Source organism: Prionailurus bengalensis, chromosome E4, assembly GCF_016509475.1.
Source record: "Prionailurus bengalensis isolate Pbe53 chromosome E4, Fcat_Pben_1.1_paternal_pri, whole genome shotgun sequence".
NCBI lineage: Eukaryota > Metazoa > Chordata > Mammalia > Carnivora > Felidae > Prionailurus > Prionailurus bengalensis.
In genome coordinates, this window is record NC_057360.1 from 55,505,497 (window position 1) to 55,521,371 (window position 15,875).

General features: G+C 36.5%; 1 protein-coding gene across 1 annotated transcript in view; it reads left to right on the plus strand.

Annotated features, from left to right (window-relative positions):
* RRP15 (ribosomal RNA processing 15 homolog) overlaps positions 1-15,153 on the plus strand; it is a 39,886-nt gene extending 24,733 nt beyond the window's left edge. The window contains exon 5 of the mRNA XM_043568187.1: positions 14,642-15,153. Within this exon, the coding sequence (XP_043424122.1) occupies positions 14,642-14,785 (144 nt within the window). The 3' untranslated portion in view covers positions 14,786-15,153. The remainder of the gene's footprint in view (positions 1-14,641) is intronic.
* Positions 15,154-15,875: the final 722 nt, after the last annotated feature.

Here is a 15,875-nt window from a genome sequence, read left to right on the forward strand (position 1 = left end):
TGACTGATTCCTTGATTTTGACCCTGAATGGTTTTTAAAAAGATTGTATTGAGGACACTCTGTTTAAGGAAGCAACAAAATTTACATTTTGTATAAGAAAGGTTTTCATTAAAACTTTAAGTTTTAATCCCTTAGGGAATATCTCTTTCCTTCCTGCATTCAGAACACATACTTATCTAGAATGTTGTGCTTTCCCAATATATTGAATAGTCAAGATTTTAATAATCTGGAGCTGTTATTTTTTTTCACATACTCTCCAAATTTGTGGTTATTCCTTTTGCTCTTTTCTTGAAAAGTTGACTAAATTTAGTCAAATTTCTTAGAATTTAAGGGTCTATTTCCTTAAAGGTGGGCCTTAAGCAACTATGTATATGACTAATTTTAAGTCTGTGAATCTTAAAAGAATAATATATTGGCTGTTGTTACAGGAAAGCATTGGCTGACTGTATGGTACTCAAACTCTTGAATTACACACTTGTGTAGTTTTCATTTATTCGAAGTTGCCAATATATCACGTTCACCTATGTGTATGATGAAGCCATGACAATAATTTTTGTTATAGTAAGGGAAAATGTTAGCTAGTTTTTTGTTAAAATGTAATTTTCTTTGTGATGGCTGGACAACAGATTTCTATATAAAAGTCCTTTGGAGAAAAAATTACTGAGGGAGAAAAGGTTTTGTTTTTGTTCTTTTTTTATTTTTTTATTTTTTTTTTTTTTTCCTGATTTTTGTGAGACGAATACTTGGCATGTCAAACACAGAGGTAAGTTTGGGGGCTGTGTCTCTCATACATTTGTCATTAATGGCAGTCACATTGCCTTCATAGCTAGGTATTTCGTGATGGGAATACTTTTCAAATACCTGGCTTCTTTGGAATCTTAGTAACTTAGACCTAGACTCTGCACTGCCGTATTCTGTTAAAACTGGTTCAGAGACCTACTAAATTCCTGCTTTTGAAGTAAGAAACCTAGGAATGGAGGGACCCCTCACACAGCTCCCTAGGTGGTCCCCCAGAAGTTTTCAGGATTTAATTTCTTGGGGGAACGGAAGGCAGGCAAGCTGATAGAGAAGGATGCTGTCCTTAAATTGCCCCCGCATCACACGGCAACAGTGTTTTACTTGCACATGAAAGCAGCCCCGGCTGGAATGTGTGGAATGCTAACTTTGTAAATAATTCAGCTTCGTGTTTGTTTACTGAAAATGCCTAAATCGATGAGAGTTTAGACAAAAGAGAGACTCCAAAGTTTGAAATGAGAATGAGCATGAGTGTACATATTGCTGTTGATGGGAACAGCTTAAAGCCAGTTTCTCAACTCCTTTTAAAACAGGCTGTTTAGCTTGAATGTGGTGTGGTTTCAGATTTGGACAGCAGTTGTAATCAAAGCGAACTTATGTTTGGCACAGTGGTACGAGCAGCTTTTTCACATGGGGGATGTGTGGGTATGAGGGAAGAAAAGAACTAATTACGTAGCTTGTGTAGAAATCTGTAGTTACCATTAAAGTAAAAATTACTAACGGTGCCATATGTCTCCTGGCCCTGTTTTAAGAAATGTTCTATTTGAAGTTGAAGTGGATGCTTGTTTAGGATTTTCATCGGCGAGGTTGAAGCTTTTTTTATTTTTAATTGTCCTGTGCACGGTGAGTCTTACGCTACATGCTTACCCTTGGATGGTGCATTTTTAAAAATCTAAAGAATATTTTGCTGTTTCTTGCTGAAAATCATCTATGGGTTAGTTGGGGGTTTTTGTTTTAGGGTTTGATTTGGCTTTTTTGTTTGTTTTGTTTTTTTGTTTTGAGTTGTAGACAGCTGAGAATGTTTATGGGGATGCGTGACGAATTAGATGGTAGCAAAGGCCTGGAACCTGACTGCCTGGGTTGAAACCCTTTGGTCTGCATTTACTGTGTATGCATTACTTACCCAAACCATGCCTCAGGTTTCTTGTGTGTTTAAGATAATCATTCTAGTAGTAGTAAACATCTCCTAGAGATAACAGAGAGTCAACGGAGTTAGTATAGGTAAAGTGCTTAGAACAGTGCTTAAATAAATGCTGGCAGTCTTTTTTTAAATTTTGTGTTCCTTGTATTTACTTCTTATTTTTCCTAACAGATAGTAGTCAAAAATGAATTTCGGTTGGAAACCAATTTGAAAAGAAACTGTTACTGCTTATGAATTTTTGAATTATCCAATAATTCAATAAAAATTATGTTTAGATTTGGAAAGTTCTCTCTAATTTTAAGTGTATCTACTCTAGTAATGTATAATTCTTACAAAGTAATAAAACTCGGTTTTGAGGACCTAGAAATTTGTCTACTTTTTCTTCCACATTTTAAGCTATGCTTAAGCTAACTCTGTTACTGACAAGATTTCTCTTGCCAAGGAAAGTTTGGTTTCTAAACGGGTGTTTTCGTACTTTGGTATTTGAAGGCTCTCATCTTTGTGAACACTGTGAACATCATTAGAAGATTACACATGTCCCTAGTTGGGGATTCTGTTCGTATATGTGATGATTCGGGGCATTACTAAGTAGGAAAGGTGGTAGAGGGACCAGGAGGGGGCTTCTTAGTGTTTGTTTTGTTCCAGGTACTGAAAGGGGTTTTTATATAATTACCATTTGAAGAAGTACTGGAATTCTCATTTTAGAGGTGAGAAACCCCAAATCAGAAATATTAAGTGACTTGCCCCAGGTCACATTGATAGTAATTGGTAGAATCTGGATTAAAACTTCGTCTGTATTGCTCCAGAATCATTTCAGTCATTTGTGCCTACCTACTACTTAAGAAGATTTGAGGCACTTCTATTTAGAAGCAGAACTGAAAACTGTGTCCTCCCCTCTCTCACCTAAATGAGCTAGAAGAGGTGGGTCTGGCTAGTGAGCAACATGGTCGCTCCCCCCACCCCTGCCCCAGCCCAGAAGGAGGATGATGGGAGAGATGGTTTGCAGTCTGTTTTTTTCCCTGGGTCTCACATCCCCTTTGTTGGATGGGTAGCAGCACATGCAGACTGATAGGTTTAAAAAAAAAAAACAATTAAAAAAAATTTTTTTTCAACGTTTTTTATTTATTTTGGGGACAGAGAGAGACAGAGCATGAACGGGGGAGGGGCAGAGAGAGAGGGAGACACAGAATCCGAAACAGGCTCCAGGCTCCGAGCCATCAGCCCAGAGCCCGACGCGGGGCTCGAACTCACAGACCGCGAGATCGTGACCTGGCTGAAGTCGGACGCTTAACCGACTGCGCCACCCAGGCACCCCTAAAAAAAAACAATTTTAATGTTTATTCATTTTTGAGAGAGAGCACGAGCAGGGGAGAGGCAGAAAGAGGGGAGACACAGACTCTGAAGCAGGTTCTAGGCTCCAAGCTGTCAGCACAGAGCCTAACACGCGGGGCTCAAACTCTTGAACTGTGAGATCGTGACCTGAACTGAAGTCAGACACTTAACTGAATTGTTAAGGAAGATAAAAATATTACCATGGTAGAACATTTCAGAATTATAAAACAAACTCATTAAACTCGTTTAAGGAATTCTTTATAAGTTTACTGTTAGAATTGACTTTCTATTCTTTTATCAAGGAATTAATTAAAATTTACTGGATATCAAATGCATTCTGTATTTAATCACTGTTTGCCTAATAGAAATTTTAGAATCTTTTTTCCCCCCTATTACTTTATGGAAATTTTCAAACAGGAAGAAAGTAAGGAAAGACCAGTATTTCTCTCACGTGGGTTCTAAATTTGTTGACACTTGTCTGTGTGTTTGTTTTATAGAGCTATCTGCCTGTCTTTATCCCCATCTAGTTTTTGTTTGTTTGGGGTGATTATTTGAAGGTAATACCCATACTATCCTAGAAATTCTCTCTTTTTAACAGCTTTATTGAGATAAAATTCATATATCCTGCAATTCAGAAGTTTCACTTATAACTAAACCAGGTGTCTTGAACAAGGAATCCAGGTTCTAAATCTGTCTGTCACATCATGTCTTTCAACTTTCTCCTCTGTGCCCTTTCACTGTAAGTGGAAAGTTAGGACCAAAGGTCAGGATTTAAGTTAAACTTTTTTTGGCATAACTGTTTTCATAGGTGTGATACTTAAATGTATAGTTAGTATGCTGTCACATCAGGAGACAGATTATCAGAATGTCCCTTATTAGTGATGGTCCTGTTTCATTTGGTTCAAGTGGTAATAACTTTTTCCTTATTAAAGGTGCATTTTCCCCTCTACAGTTAGAGAGTCATTTCTGGGGATGAATAATATGAAAGGAGCAAATATACCTTTCCCCATCTATCTTTTGTCTTTTAGCGCCAATTGATGACCCCTGCTTAAAACAGGTATGTTACTGGAATTTGCAGAATGGTGATTTTCTCATTTATTTCTACTTACTTTTTTAGGAATATGTTTTAAGTTCCAAAAGATGAGGGTTAATGTTCCTTTCCTTTTAATTATTGCTTTCCAGAGTAAGGTGTTGGCTTAACTGTCATCTCCAGTAGTAGCAAGTGAACCTTCTCCCCGCCCCCACCTTTTTCCTTTGCCTTTGTTTAATATCACAGACATAGGAATGAGTGTCTAGGTTTTCAGTATTTTAGTATCATTATGCTTCTTTTGATGTTTAAATTCACAAATGTAACAATGAGAACCAGTGCAAACTAGCTTCTTGTGCCGTTCTGACATGACCTCATTTTTCTTGGCGTACTTTCTTGGTTTCTGGGACAATAAGCTCTTAGATTTCAGACCCAGAATCACATGCTTTTCCAGGAGTTTGAGTGAGGACTGTCCATATATTTTTAAATCTTTTGTTGATTTCAGTAGGTAGGTTGGTAGTATGCATATTTCTACTAGATATTACTTACTTTTCTTTATATTTCATAGTTTTACAAAGAACTTTTACAGTGTTTTCTCACTTAAACCTTTTAACAAATTTGTGATATTAAAACATCAGTGTCTGTTTTCTAGATGAATACTAGGCTTTCCTAATTAGTTTATAAATCTGAATTCTCATCTATGTACTACGTAGTATAGCTGGTAAAAGAATGGGCTGTAAGAGACTAATCGGCAGAATGTATTCTGAATGTTTCAAGCTCCTAACTGAGTCTAAAAATACATAGAGCACTTGTGTCAAAAAGGCTCCTTGAAGTGTTACACATTTGTCTTCCTGGCAGTTTAGTCAACTTCAACTTAATTTAACAATTCTTAAGATATTATAAACAATGAGGAGAAGCTCCATTGCATGGATGTTTTCTCAGATTTAACTCTGAAGTGAGGTGTTTAGATAGCAATTTAGAATTGAAGCCATCAAATAGAATCACTTTGAGCAAAGGCATATGTATTGTGTACATAGTAAAACCAAGGGCAGCAAATGAAATTAAAATAAAAAAGAATGCAGCAGAATGAAAAAAAAACTGCATCAAAGAAACTTTTTTTTTTTTTTTTTTTTTTTTTTTTTTTTTAAGGAATATGAGGCCTGAATTCTTGGCAAGCTACACAGAATTAGGTTTTCTTAGAGAACTTTATACATTTAACATGTGCTTGGACTATACCTAAAGGTGACATAGTTTTAGCATCTTGATCTTTTCTAGTTTGCTTGGATTTTATTAGTGGCCTGTTTAAATTTGTAAACTGTACAAGAACCTGGAACCTACATAACAGTTAACAAAAACAAAGCACAAATGGGCTTGTTGCCTGGAATACCATTCTAGTAATACAGTTAAGGCGAATTAAAATAAGTTTGTGAAGGAATGAAGAAGGCACACATTGGTCAAGACAATTAGAAATTGCTTATAAAAAATTCTTTGAGAATCAGAGAAAAGTTGAGTGTGTACAGATATGGGATCTTCCATGTAAGCTTGACTCCATTAGAACTCTTACACATTCTAGATTGAAAATTTTAATGCTTCACGATGACATTTCCAATCCTTTATGGTTAGTGGGATGTTTTAATAACTGACATGATGAGAAAATCATTGATGTCCTTATTCAAATTATAAACATTTGGTGCTGTATTTCACTTTTGTTGATTTCTGCCAGAGTATATCTTTCGTGTAAGGGATCTCCCATATATCCTTCATTTCTCCAGCAGAACTTTTGGATAAGTGGTAGTCAGTAATCAGGAGATTACTAACTACAGCCATAAACAGCTTACAAAAAATTTGCAACAACAAAGGTATTAAGGTGAATTTAGCCAGTGTGTTAAGAACCTTTTTTAATTTAGGTGAAACTAAATTAAAATGAAAACTGAACGTTCTTCTCAGGGAAAGCAATGAAATCACAACTATTGCTGATTGCTAAATATAGATGTGATTATACTGTTTATTGTTTTAGGATTTGACTTTAATTTTCCCCTTCAAAACTGAAATGAGGTTAAGCTCTTAATTATTTGGTATTAGACTAATGAATAATTCCAAACCTCTGTTTTCAGTTTTCTTTTCATTAGCTGCCAATGTATGTTTGAACCTTGAAATGGAAGCTGATTAACGTTTTTAAGGGTTGTCATCATCAAAATTGACACAGACTGCTTCTGTATGATCTTGATTAAATATTTGTATAAAACCAGGCCAATGAGAGAAGGGACTATTTTGTTTCCTTGTATCATGTGGTTTTCATTAAGTTTTTGCATTTAATCAGTTCTCCTTTTCAGTTGATGTAGGCCCAGAGAGTTATCTCGTAGGTTGCTTTTGGTTATTGAATTAGTACTGCCTGCAGCAACACTGACAGGCTTTACAAGCTGCTAAATTTTGATCCTTCCAGTCTATATGTTTAATGTTAATACAATGTCCATCTGATGATAGTAAATATATACATACATATGTAGTAAATATATATAGTATAGTGAATACATATAGATATGCACTATATACCAAGGTTAAGGGAATTATCTTTAATTTCTTTCAAGTCCTAGATGTCTAAACCCTCTGATTTTCAGTGTTGTAATCAATAGTTCACTGTGATTCAAATCCAGAACTCTTTGGTTTTCATTCCTGGTGTGAAAATAATGCATCAGATTACCTCTACCTCTGTTTTCTAAGCAAAAAAAAAAAAAAACAAAAAACAAACAAAAAACCTAATTCTCATGATGTCTTAACACATAATGAAATCTACTTACAAATCACTTTAGGCAAGTTTTTCCAATGAATGACACGTACAGGATTTCCCTTGGTGTCCTTATTTTCTTATATTTATCTCTGATGCATCTTTTCTTTGTGGATGCTCTAGATATTCAGGAATTTTTTATACTTAATGGCAGGTCATCTTTATGGAAAAAAAAGTAAATTGACAGTATGTAAATCTGTTGTGTAAAATAATTTTCCCAAGTTTTGACTTTTATTGATGGCATTTTCAGTGTATTTTAGTACTTATTCTACTATGTAATGTATAGGTTATAACAGGTGATATGGTAATATAGAGAGTTGTTATCAATTAAGTTGTAGAGCAATGTAGTATTACAGAAAGAGCTTGGACTTGGAATCCTGGATTTTGGTTTGAGTATTGACTCAGCCATTTATTAACTGAATTTGAGTAAGTTGCTTCACTTCTTTGAGCCTTAACTTCCTTATATAAGATGTGAGAAAGACAATCACTGTCTGGCTAGGAATCTTAAGAGACTTAGAAAAAAGGCAATATTATGTAAGCTGTCCGGCATATAATAGCTTCCTAGTATAATTCATGTTTTTAATATTTTTTTTTCATTTGAAAAAGTTGGAAAGGAAAACAGAATCATATGGTTAATAAAACCAGAGGGTGCCTTAGGGGAGATTTTTGGGAAAGATCTTAGCGGAGGCTTGTAAAACTTCTGTTTGTGAAAATGATTGAGGGATAGTTCATTTTCTCCTTTCTTGCTGTCCTGTTTTTTTCTGTTTAAATTAATTTTTACTTATCCATGTGGTTTAAAAGGCCTCATTTTCCCAAAAGGGTTATTTATTATAAAACAGTTTTCTGCCTCCTTTCTACGACTCCTACCCTAGGGCAACCACTTGTTACTCCTTTAGCTGTTATATTGGCTTTTACACATCTCTGTATTCTTTTTTTTTTTAATATGAAATTTATTGTCAAATTGCTTTCCGTACAACACCCAGTGCTCCTCCCAATAGGTGCCCTCCTAACCCTCCCCTTCCTCCCACCCTCAATCAACCCTCAGTTTATTCTCAGTTTTTAAGAGTCTCTTATGGTTTGGCTCCTTCCCTCTCTCTCTCTTTTTTTTTTTTCCCTTCCCCTCCCCAATGGTCTTCTGTTAAGTTTCTCAGGATCCACATAAGAGTGAAAACATATGGTATCTGTCTTTCTCCGTATGACTTATTTCAGTTAGCATCACACTCTCCAGTTCCATCCACGTTGCTACAAAAGGCCATATTTCATTCTTTCTCGTTGCCAAGTAGTATTCCATTGTGTATATAAACCACAATTTCTTTATGCATTCATCAGTTGATGGACATTTAGGCTCTTTCCATCATTTGGCTATTGTTGAAAGTGCTGCTATAAACATTGGGGTACAAGTGCCCCTATGCGTCGGCACTCCTATATCCCTTGGGTAAATTCCTAGTAGTGCTGTTGCTGGGTCATTAGGGTAGATCTATTTTTAATTTTTTGAGGAACCTCCACACTGTTTTCCAGAGTGGCTGCACCCACCCAGTTTGCATTCCCACCAACAGTGCAAGAGGGTTCCCGTTTCTCCGCATCCTCTCCAGCATCTATAGTCTCCTGGTTTGTTCATTTTGGCCACTCTGACTGGCGTGAGGTGATACCTCATTGTGGTTTTGATTTGTATTTCCCTGATGAGGAGTGACGTTGAGCATCTTTTCATGTGCCTGTTGGCCATCTGGATGTCTTCTTTATCATGTCTTCTGCCCGTTTCTTCACTGGATTATTTGTTTTTCGGGTGTGGAGTTTGGTGAGTTCTTTATAGATTTTGGATACTAGCCCTTTGTCTGATATGTCATTTACAAATATCTTTTCCCATTCCATTGGTTGCCTTTTAGTTTTGCTGATTGTTTCCTTTGCAGTGCAGAAGGTTTTTATCTTCATGAGGTCCCAACAGTTCATTCTTGCTTTTAATTCCCTTGCCTTTGTGTCAAGTAAGAAATTGCTGCGGCTGAGGTCACAGAGGTTTTTTCCTGCTTTCTCCTCTAGGGTTTTGATGGTTTCCTGTCTCACATTCAGGTCCTTCATCCATTTTGAGTTTATTTTTGTGAATGGTGTAAGAAAGTGGTCGTTTCATTCTTCTGCATGTTGCTGTCCAGTTCTCCCAGCACCATTTATTAAAGAGACTGTCTTTTTTCCATTGGGTATTCTTTCCTGCTTTGTCAAAGATTAGTTGGCCATACTTTTGTGGGTCCAATTCTGGACTCTCTATTCTATTCCATTGGTCTATGTGTCTGTTTTTGTGCCCATACCATGCTGTCTTGATGATGACAGCTTTGTAGTAGAGGCTAAAGTCTGGATTGTGATGCTTCCCGCTTTGTTCTTCTTCAAAATTCCTTTGGCTCTTCGGGGTCTTTGTGGTTCCATACAAATTTTAGGATTGCTTGTTCTAGTTTCGAGAAGAATGCTGGTGCAATTTTGATTGGAATTGCATTGAATACACATCTCTGTATTCTTAACTCGTTTCCTTTCTGTTTTTTCCTGAAGTTAATTATTGTCTTGGTCTTCGTATGTAACTTTCTTAGTTTAGGTTTTCACAATCCATTTACCTCAGGCAATACATCTATTTTAATTATTTTCTTTGAGATATTCTCTCCTGGAGTCTTCTGTTCTTTCTCTGGGCTGATTGCGCTCTGAGGCTGCTTCACAGTTGTCATCCTGGGACTTAAGTTTTTGGTGATCCTTGGAGTTTCTTCTGGATTGGATTCCATATTTCCTGGATCTCATTCCTTCTTCTTTCTTGGTTTACTCCCACTGTTTTGATAAAGCATATCCTCCATGTTTTTGTCAGGTCAAAATGATGGTCATGCTCCAGATTGTCTGCCTGATGCTTAGTTACCATTCCGGAGTCTCCATTTTCTCTCATCCTGCAGTTTCTCTTCTCCTTCCTGTGTTGGATCTCCTAGTTTTTCTATCCTGTGTCTTTCTCTTCTTGGTTTACTCCACCTTTTTGTGGAGGACATTCTCAGTAGTTTCCTGAGAACTACTAGAAGTAAACTTTTGGGTAACTTGTATGTCTGAAAGTACCTCTGTTCTGTCCTCATACTTGAATAACAACGTATCTAGGTATCAAATTTTAAATTGGAATTTATTTTCCTTCAACATTTTGAAAGAATTTGTCTCTTTCTTGCATCCAGGATAGCTATAGGAAGATCTGTATCTATTTTGATTCCTGATCATCCCTAAGTATGTGACTTGTTTTCCTTCTGAAAGCTTATAGGATATTCTTTTAGTATCTATAATTCTGAAATTTTACAGATGACCTTGATGTGGCTTGGTTTTTCTTTTGTATTTTGGACCTTCAGGAAGGCTCTTTTCGTTCTGGAAATGTGTGTCCTTTACTTTTGGGAAATTTTTCTGGAAGTGTTTCATTGATTTTCCTCCCCTCCTTTTTGGCATTCTTTCTGTATAATTGTTATTTTGTATGTTGAACCCCCTGAACTCATCCTCCTGTTTTCCACTACTTTTTTTTCTTTTTACACTATTTTCCTCAGCTTTTATCTTCTCACCCTTGTATTCATTTTTTATTTCTTCCATCCCATTTTTAATTTCAAGGTCTTTGTTATTCTCTTAATGTTTCTTTTTAAATAGCAAACTACTTGGGGCGCCTGGGTGGCTCGATCGGTTGAGCGTCCGACTTCGGCTCAGGTCATGATCTCACAGTCTGTGAGTTCGAGCCCCACGTCAGGCTCTGTGCTGACAGCTCAGAGCCTGGAGCCTGTTTCGGATTCTGTGTCTCCCTCTCTCTCTGCCCCTCCCCTGTTCATGCTCTGTCTCTCTCTGTCTCAAATTAAAAAAAAAAATAAAAAACCTTATAAATAGCAAACTACTTTTGTTTTGTGGGTACACTGTAATCTCCTAACTTTGAGGATATTAATGGTATTTTCCCCTAAATTTGCTTCTCTCTGAACAGTGTTGCTTTCCTACAAGTTGCTTTCGAAACATTTGTGTTTGTTATACTCTGTTTTCTTTCTGATAATCCTAAAATGTCTATTCATGATTAGAACAAATAATCCCAGAGGCGATTGAAGTTCTGAACCATGTGGGTGTTACCCATGTGACATGAACTTTAGTATAACATTCTCTTGATAATTTATTAGCAAGTGGCTAGATTTTCCCTAGAGCCTTCCTGATCTTCTGTCTGAAGGAAAGGGTCTGCCTCCCAGCATTTCAGGAGCCCAATGTGAGAAGGGGGCAGGGGATATAACTGAATCCCCTGTTTCTGGTATGTACATGTGCCTTCATCTGTGCCAACCTGTGACCTCTCCAGAGGTTGAACAGTCTTCCACCAAGCTTGTGTGAGACTGGGAGGAGATCCAGAGATCTGATTCTCAACATCACGTTTGCCCAGTTCTCTTTATTTTGATCCTTCCATTCCTACCCTCACTTCCAAAAGTATCCAGTCAATGCCAGTTCCTGGGGGTTTTGTTGGTTGGTTGGTTGGTTTGTGAAGATCCTACAGTGTAAACTGGGTTGGTTGCAGCTTGACAATTGCAGTCTTAGGAGTCAGCTTTCTTGGGTTTGCCAGGGTAGTCCGTCTTGCTTCACCTTCTAAAATTGTGTTGCTGTTGTCTATTTGGATCTTCTCCTTGTGGATTATATCTTTAAAACAACAAATCACTCTTCTGTTGTTCTGTTGAGTTTTGCAGTTGAGCAAGACTAGTTGTTTCTGTTCAAACTATCCCCTTATGTGCCCCCCTGCCTTTTTTCTTGCTGTGTATTTCTTTATCAAGTGTAGGCATAGAAAGTAAAGGGTTATCCTTTTGTTTTTAAGACAGTTTTCTTTCTTGAACTGCCATCATGACAGATACTATAGGAAAAAGTCTGTTTTTAAAATGTATTAACCCATACTTGTTTATACTGAGTTTTCTATTGCCTGGTTTTTTTTCTCTCTCCATATTTTTGCTTCACAGAATAAAAATACAACTGTAATATGAAATCTTGAATGATGGCAATTTATAAAATATCCAGTGATGTGTCTAACATTGGATTTCCAAAACTTAAAATCTTTTCTCTCCAGCTATAAAGTGTACTTGGTTTTGTAGCAGTGAATGAAACTCACTAAGAAATATTTGTTCTTTATAGACTGGTGATTCTCAGACTTTAGCAAGTGTCAGAAGCACTGGATGGCTTATGAAAGAGACTGCAGGCTCCAACCTCTAGTTTCTGAGTCAGTAGACTTGGAGTGGGGTCTGAGGTTTTCAATTTCTAACAAGTGATACTGATGCTAATGCTGCTGGTCTGAGGACCACACTTGGAAAATTACTGATATAGATGATACTGAATGCTTAAAAAACAAAACGGTACCACCAGAATTCCCCAGTAAAGCTTTACTTCATTGTTATTTTTCAAATTGGTCAATTGAGAGATGCTTTGAATTTATTGTTGTTGTTCTCCTCTCCTAAAATATGTCTTTCAAGACAAGTATGGTCTCAACATTTTAATTAAGGAGTCCTTTCCTTTGGTCCACTATTGTTCCTTTCTTTCTTTCTGAACTACGGGTGTGAGGCCTTGTCCCTTCCCACCCTTCCTGCCTCCCTCATTTCTTCAGGTGCTAAGAGCTTTAGTGGCGCCGCCTGGTAGAGGAGTAACTCAGTCCAGCAGAAGTTGTCTGTCAGGATGAGCTCTCATGTAGGAACAGTCTGGATTGAGCTCAGTCATGTGGGATCTGCCTTCTGGTTGGTAACATGTTGATAGCATGTTGGGTGCATTTGTCTGAACACGGAAGCTTACCGTTGAGATTGCATATTTATACATAAACACGAACGTCAACGTCAGGGTAAGTCTTTACTAGTCAGTAACTTGCATGTGGCTATACCAGGAAGCATACACTTTTTAGAATTTACTTGAAAACTGAATGATTAATTTGGCAGGGAGGTGTTTTAATTGTTGTGTCAAAGTGGATCCCTTCATGGGAATAACTCTTTCTCTTAATTAAGGTGAGGAGATTAGCAAACAAAACTTCAGTTGAAGCAAAGAAAATAAAAATAGCCTTTTTTCCAGTTAAGTAACTTAATCTAACAGAAGCAAAAATAGTTTTAGGAAAGTAGGTTTGATATTATAGAAACGAGGGATGGGAAGGTGTTAGCATACTCCATGAGGAGAGTTACAGATTTCCTTCTTACTTGATTGCTCCCCTATGGGTGTGGCAGGAGAGCCTTTAGAACTGTTTTACTGTTGGTTTTTAATCAGCACAGATATTTTTTGTTCTTTACGTTGGTTAAATTATAGTACAAGTATGCCTTTTGACATACTAAGTCAATTCTGAAATTTTTGCTCATGTTTATTTATATGCTCTCCAGTCTTCCCATTATATTTGGGTACAAGCCCTGCTTGATTCTTTGATCCCAGGAAGACACGAGTAATCCAGTAGGACATGTTTTCTGGTTTGTAATAGTGTCCTTTTCTTTCTTTTTTTTTTTTTTCCCCCTAAATGGAGTGACTGTTTCAGGGCTATGTTTTTTAAAATAAAAGGTAGCTTCAGAATTAGATAAGTAGTCTCTTGTAACCTAGAAAATGTCTTTAATATCTTTTCTCTTAAAAATTGCATAGCCCCAATAAAGATAACACTATCTTCTAACCAAATATCCTGGGTTCTTACATGTTTGGGGAGATTTTTCCAACATTGTGTATTTTTGTAAATGGTATAAATAGAAAGGCATAGACTGTTAGCTCCAGGAAGACAGGGACTTTGTTTTGTTCATCAGTGTATTTCCAACATGAAGAACAGTGCTTGATACACAGTTTTCAGTACATGTTTGTGGAATGAAGGAAATTCCAGAGCTTGAGTTCCGCATATATTGTATTACTTAATTAATACCACAAGGTGGTACTGTTGTACCATGAAATGAAAGGCTGTAATTCTTAGGCTGTCATACAGTTTTACGAAATCCTGTAAATAAGCAAAATGAATTGACTACCTATTATGTTTATTGCCTGCTTCAGTTATTTATCATTTTAGCATGTGATTAGTCTTTTGATTACATGATTAGGTCAGGCAATGAGATCATAACTTAAAAGAACATTTGGTTCAAATTTTTATCAAGTGTTAAATGAGATAACATCTATAAAAATCTAGCACAGAACCAAGTTGCTTTTCCTTTTATTTCTTTTTGGGGGGAGGGGTTAAAAGCCTTTGTTAAATTTCTGTTTGTTTTAAAATAATTTGCCAACATTTTTCTAATAAATTGTCACTGAATGTTAAATAATATTTGTTGGTTTTGATTGCCAGATTTTAAAAAATTGGCAATAAACCTAGATTTTACTATATTCCCTCCCCCTGCAAAAAAATTATTTTGCTTTCATTGTTCCTTTATGGGGTTAAAATATTAACGTATAGCTCTATTACATATTTGTGCATATATTGTAGTATATAAATTAAATCAGTCTATAATTTGTCTTGTTTTCATTCCTATTGTAAAAGTAAGTGTTGATAAGTTTGTTTTGTAGCTTGGGTTTTATTATTTCCTTATAATTAAATTGCCTTTTGATATTTTGGTTCTGTAATTGCCTTCAGACTGAAGGGAAATCAGAAGAGGGCCCTGGATGGACAATCCTACGAGATGATTTCATGATGGGAGCGTCCATGAAAGACTGGGACAAAGAAAGTGACGGCGCGGATAACAGCAGACCAGGGTCTGGAAGCGACTCCGACACATAGGCTGTAGAGGAAATGCATATACCGTCGTCGTATTTTTCCTAGAAAAATACCTCATGCTCTCTGAGTTGGACATTTATAAAGCTAAAATTTGTAAGAAATCCGGAAGACTTTTACTATTACCAACTTGGTGTTTTTCCTTTTCATGAAAACTTTGTGAAAATTAGGTTTTCAGACTATGTATAATTTTAAGCATTGTTCCTCACAACATTTGTGAAAAGAAGTGTTCCTTATTGATCAGCGAGATGGCACAATTTGCCAGGACATTATAAGTTTTAGACACTGGTCTGGACATTGGTGTTTTCTTCCAGTTTCACTAGTTTCTAGAAATATAGTACTCTTCATAATTAAAAATGAACTCCTTGAAGTCAGTATGTTTCAGCTTTCCAACTTCTTAGACCTGTGTGTGTGTTTGCAGCGGGGGGGTGGATTTGGGGTATTCATTTGGGTGAGCTATTGAGAAAACCTATGTAGTGACATTTAAAGTGATACAGTATTTCTGATTCAGGGTGATGATTTCATTTTTAGATCTTCTGGTTAGTAAGATTTAAGGAGCACACCAAATCTTTACTTTTATATTATGGCCCTTTATATGCTGAGTAATACATATATAATGGTTTAGATTTATCTTAAGTGTTAGGTTATTTTTGTGTGAGAGACTTACTGGGGCGGAAATTCTCATGTTTAACTTATGCGGTGAGGCCTAATTTCTTAGAAAGCATATTTGACATGTTCTAGCTCCCCCCCACCCCCTTTTCCCTGTTTTTGGGTTAGCTTAAATTCTCTTTTATGGTCTGACTAAAACCAGTGAAATGGCAGTTAGACTGCTGGTAGTCTGCTTCAGAATCCTCTATGGGATTGGAGATTTGGGTCTTTATTGTTGCCTTAAAAGTGATTACATTGGGTGACTTAGTATCTAGCTGTTAAACAAAAAGAAAAGAGAAAGTAAGACTGTTGAATATCATTCCAAAATTTCTGTGAGACTGGGCCTAAGATGTAAAGCTTGTGGAGGAATTATTTAATGAATAATTTTTCCATAATAAATTTCTCCATTTATCCATAATAAAATGATTCCCTTCTCATTTGCAAATAC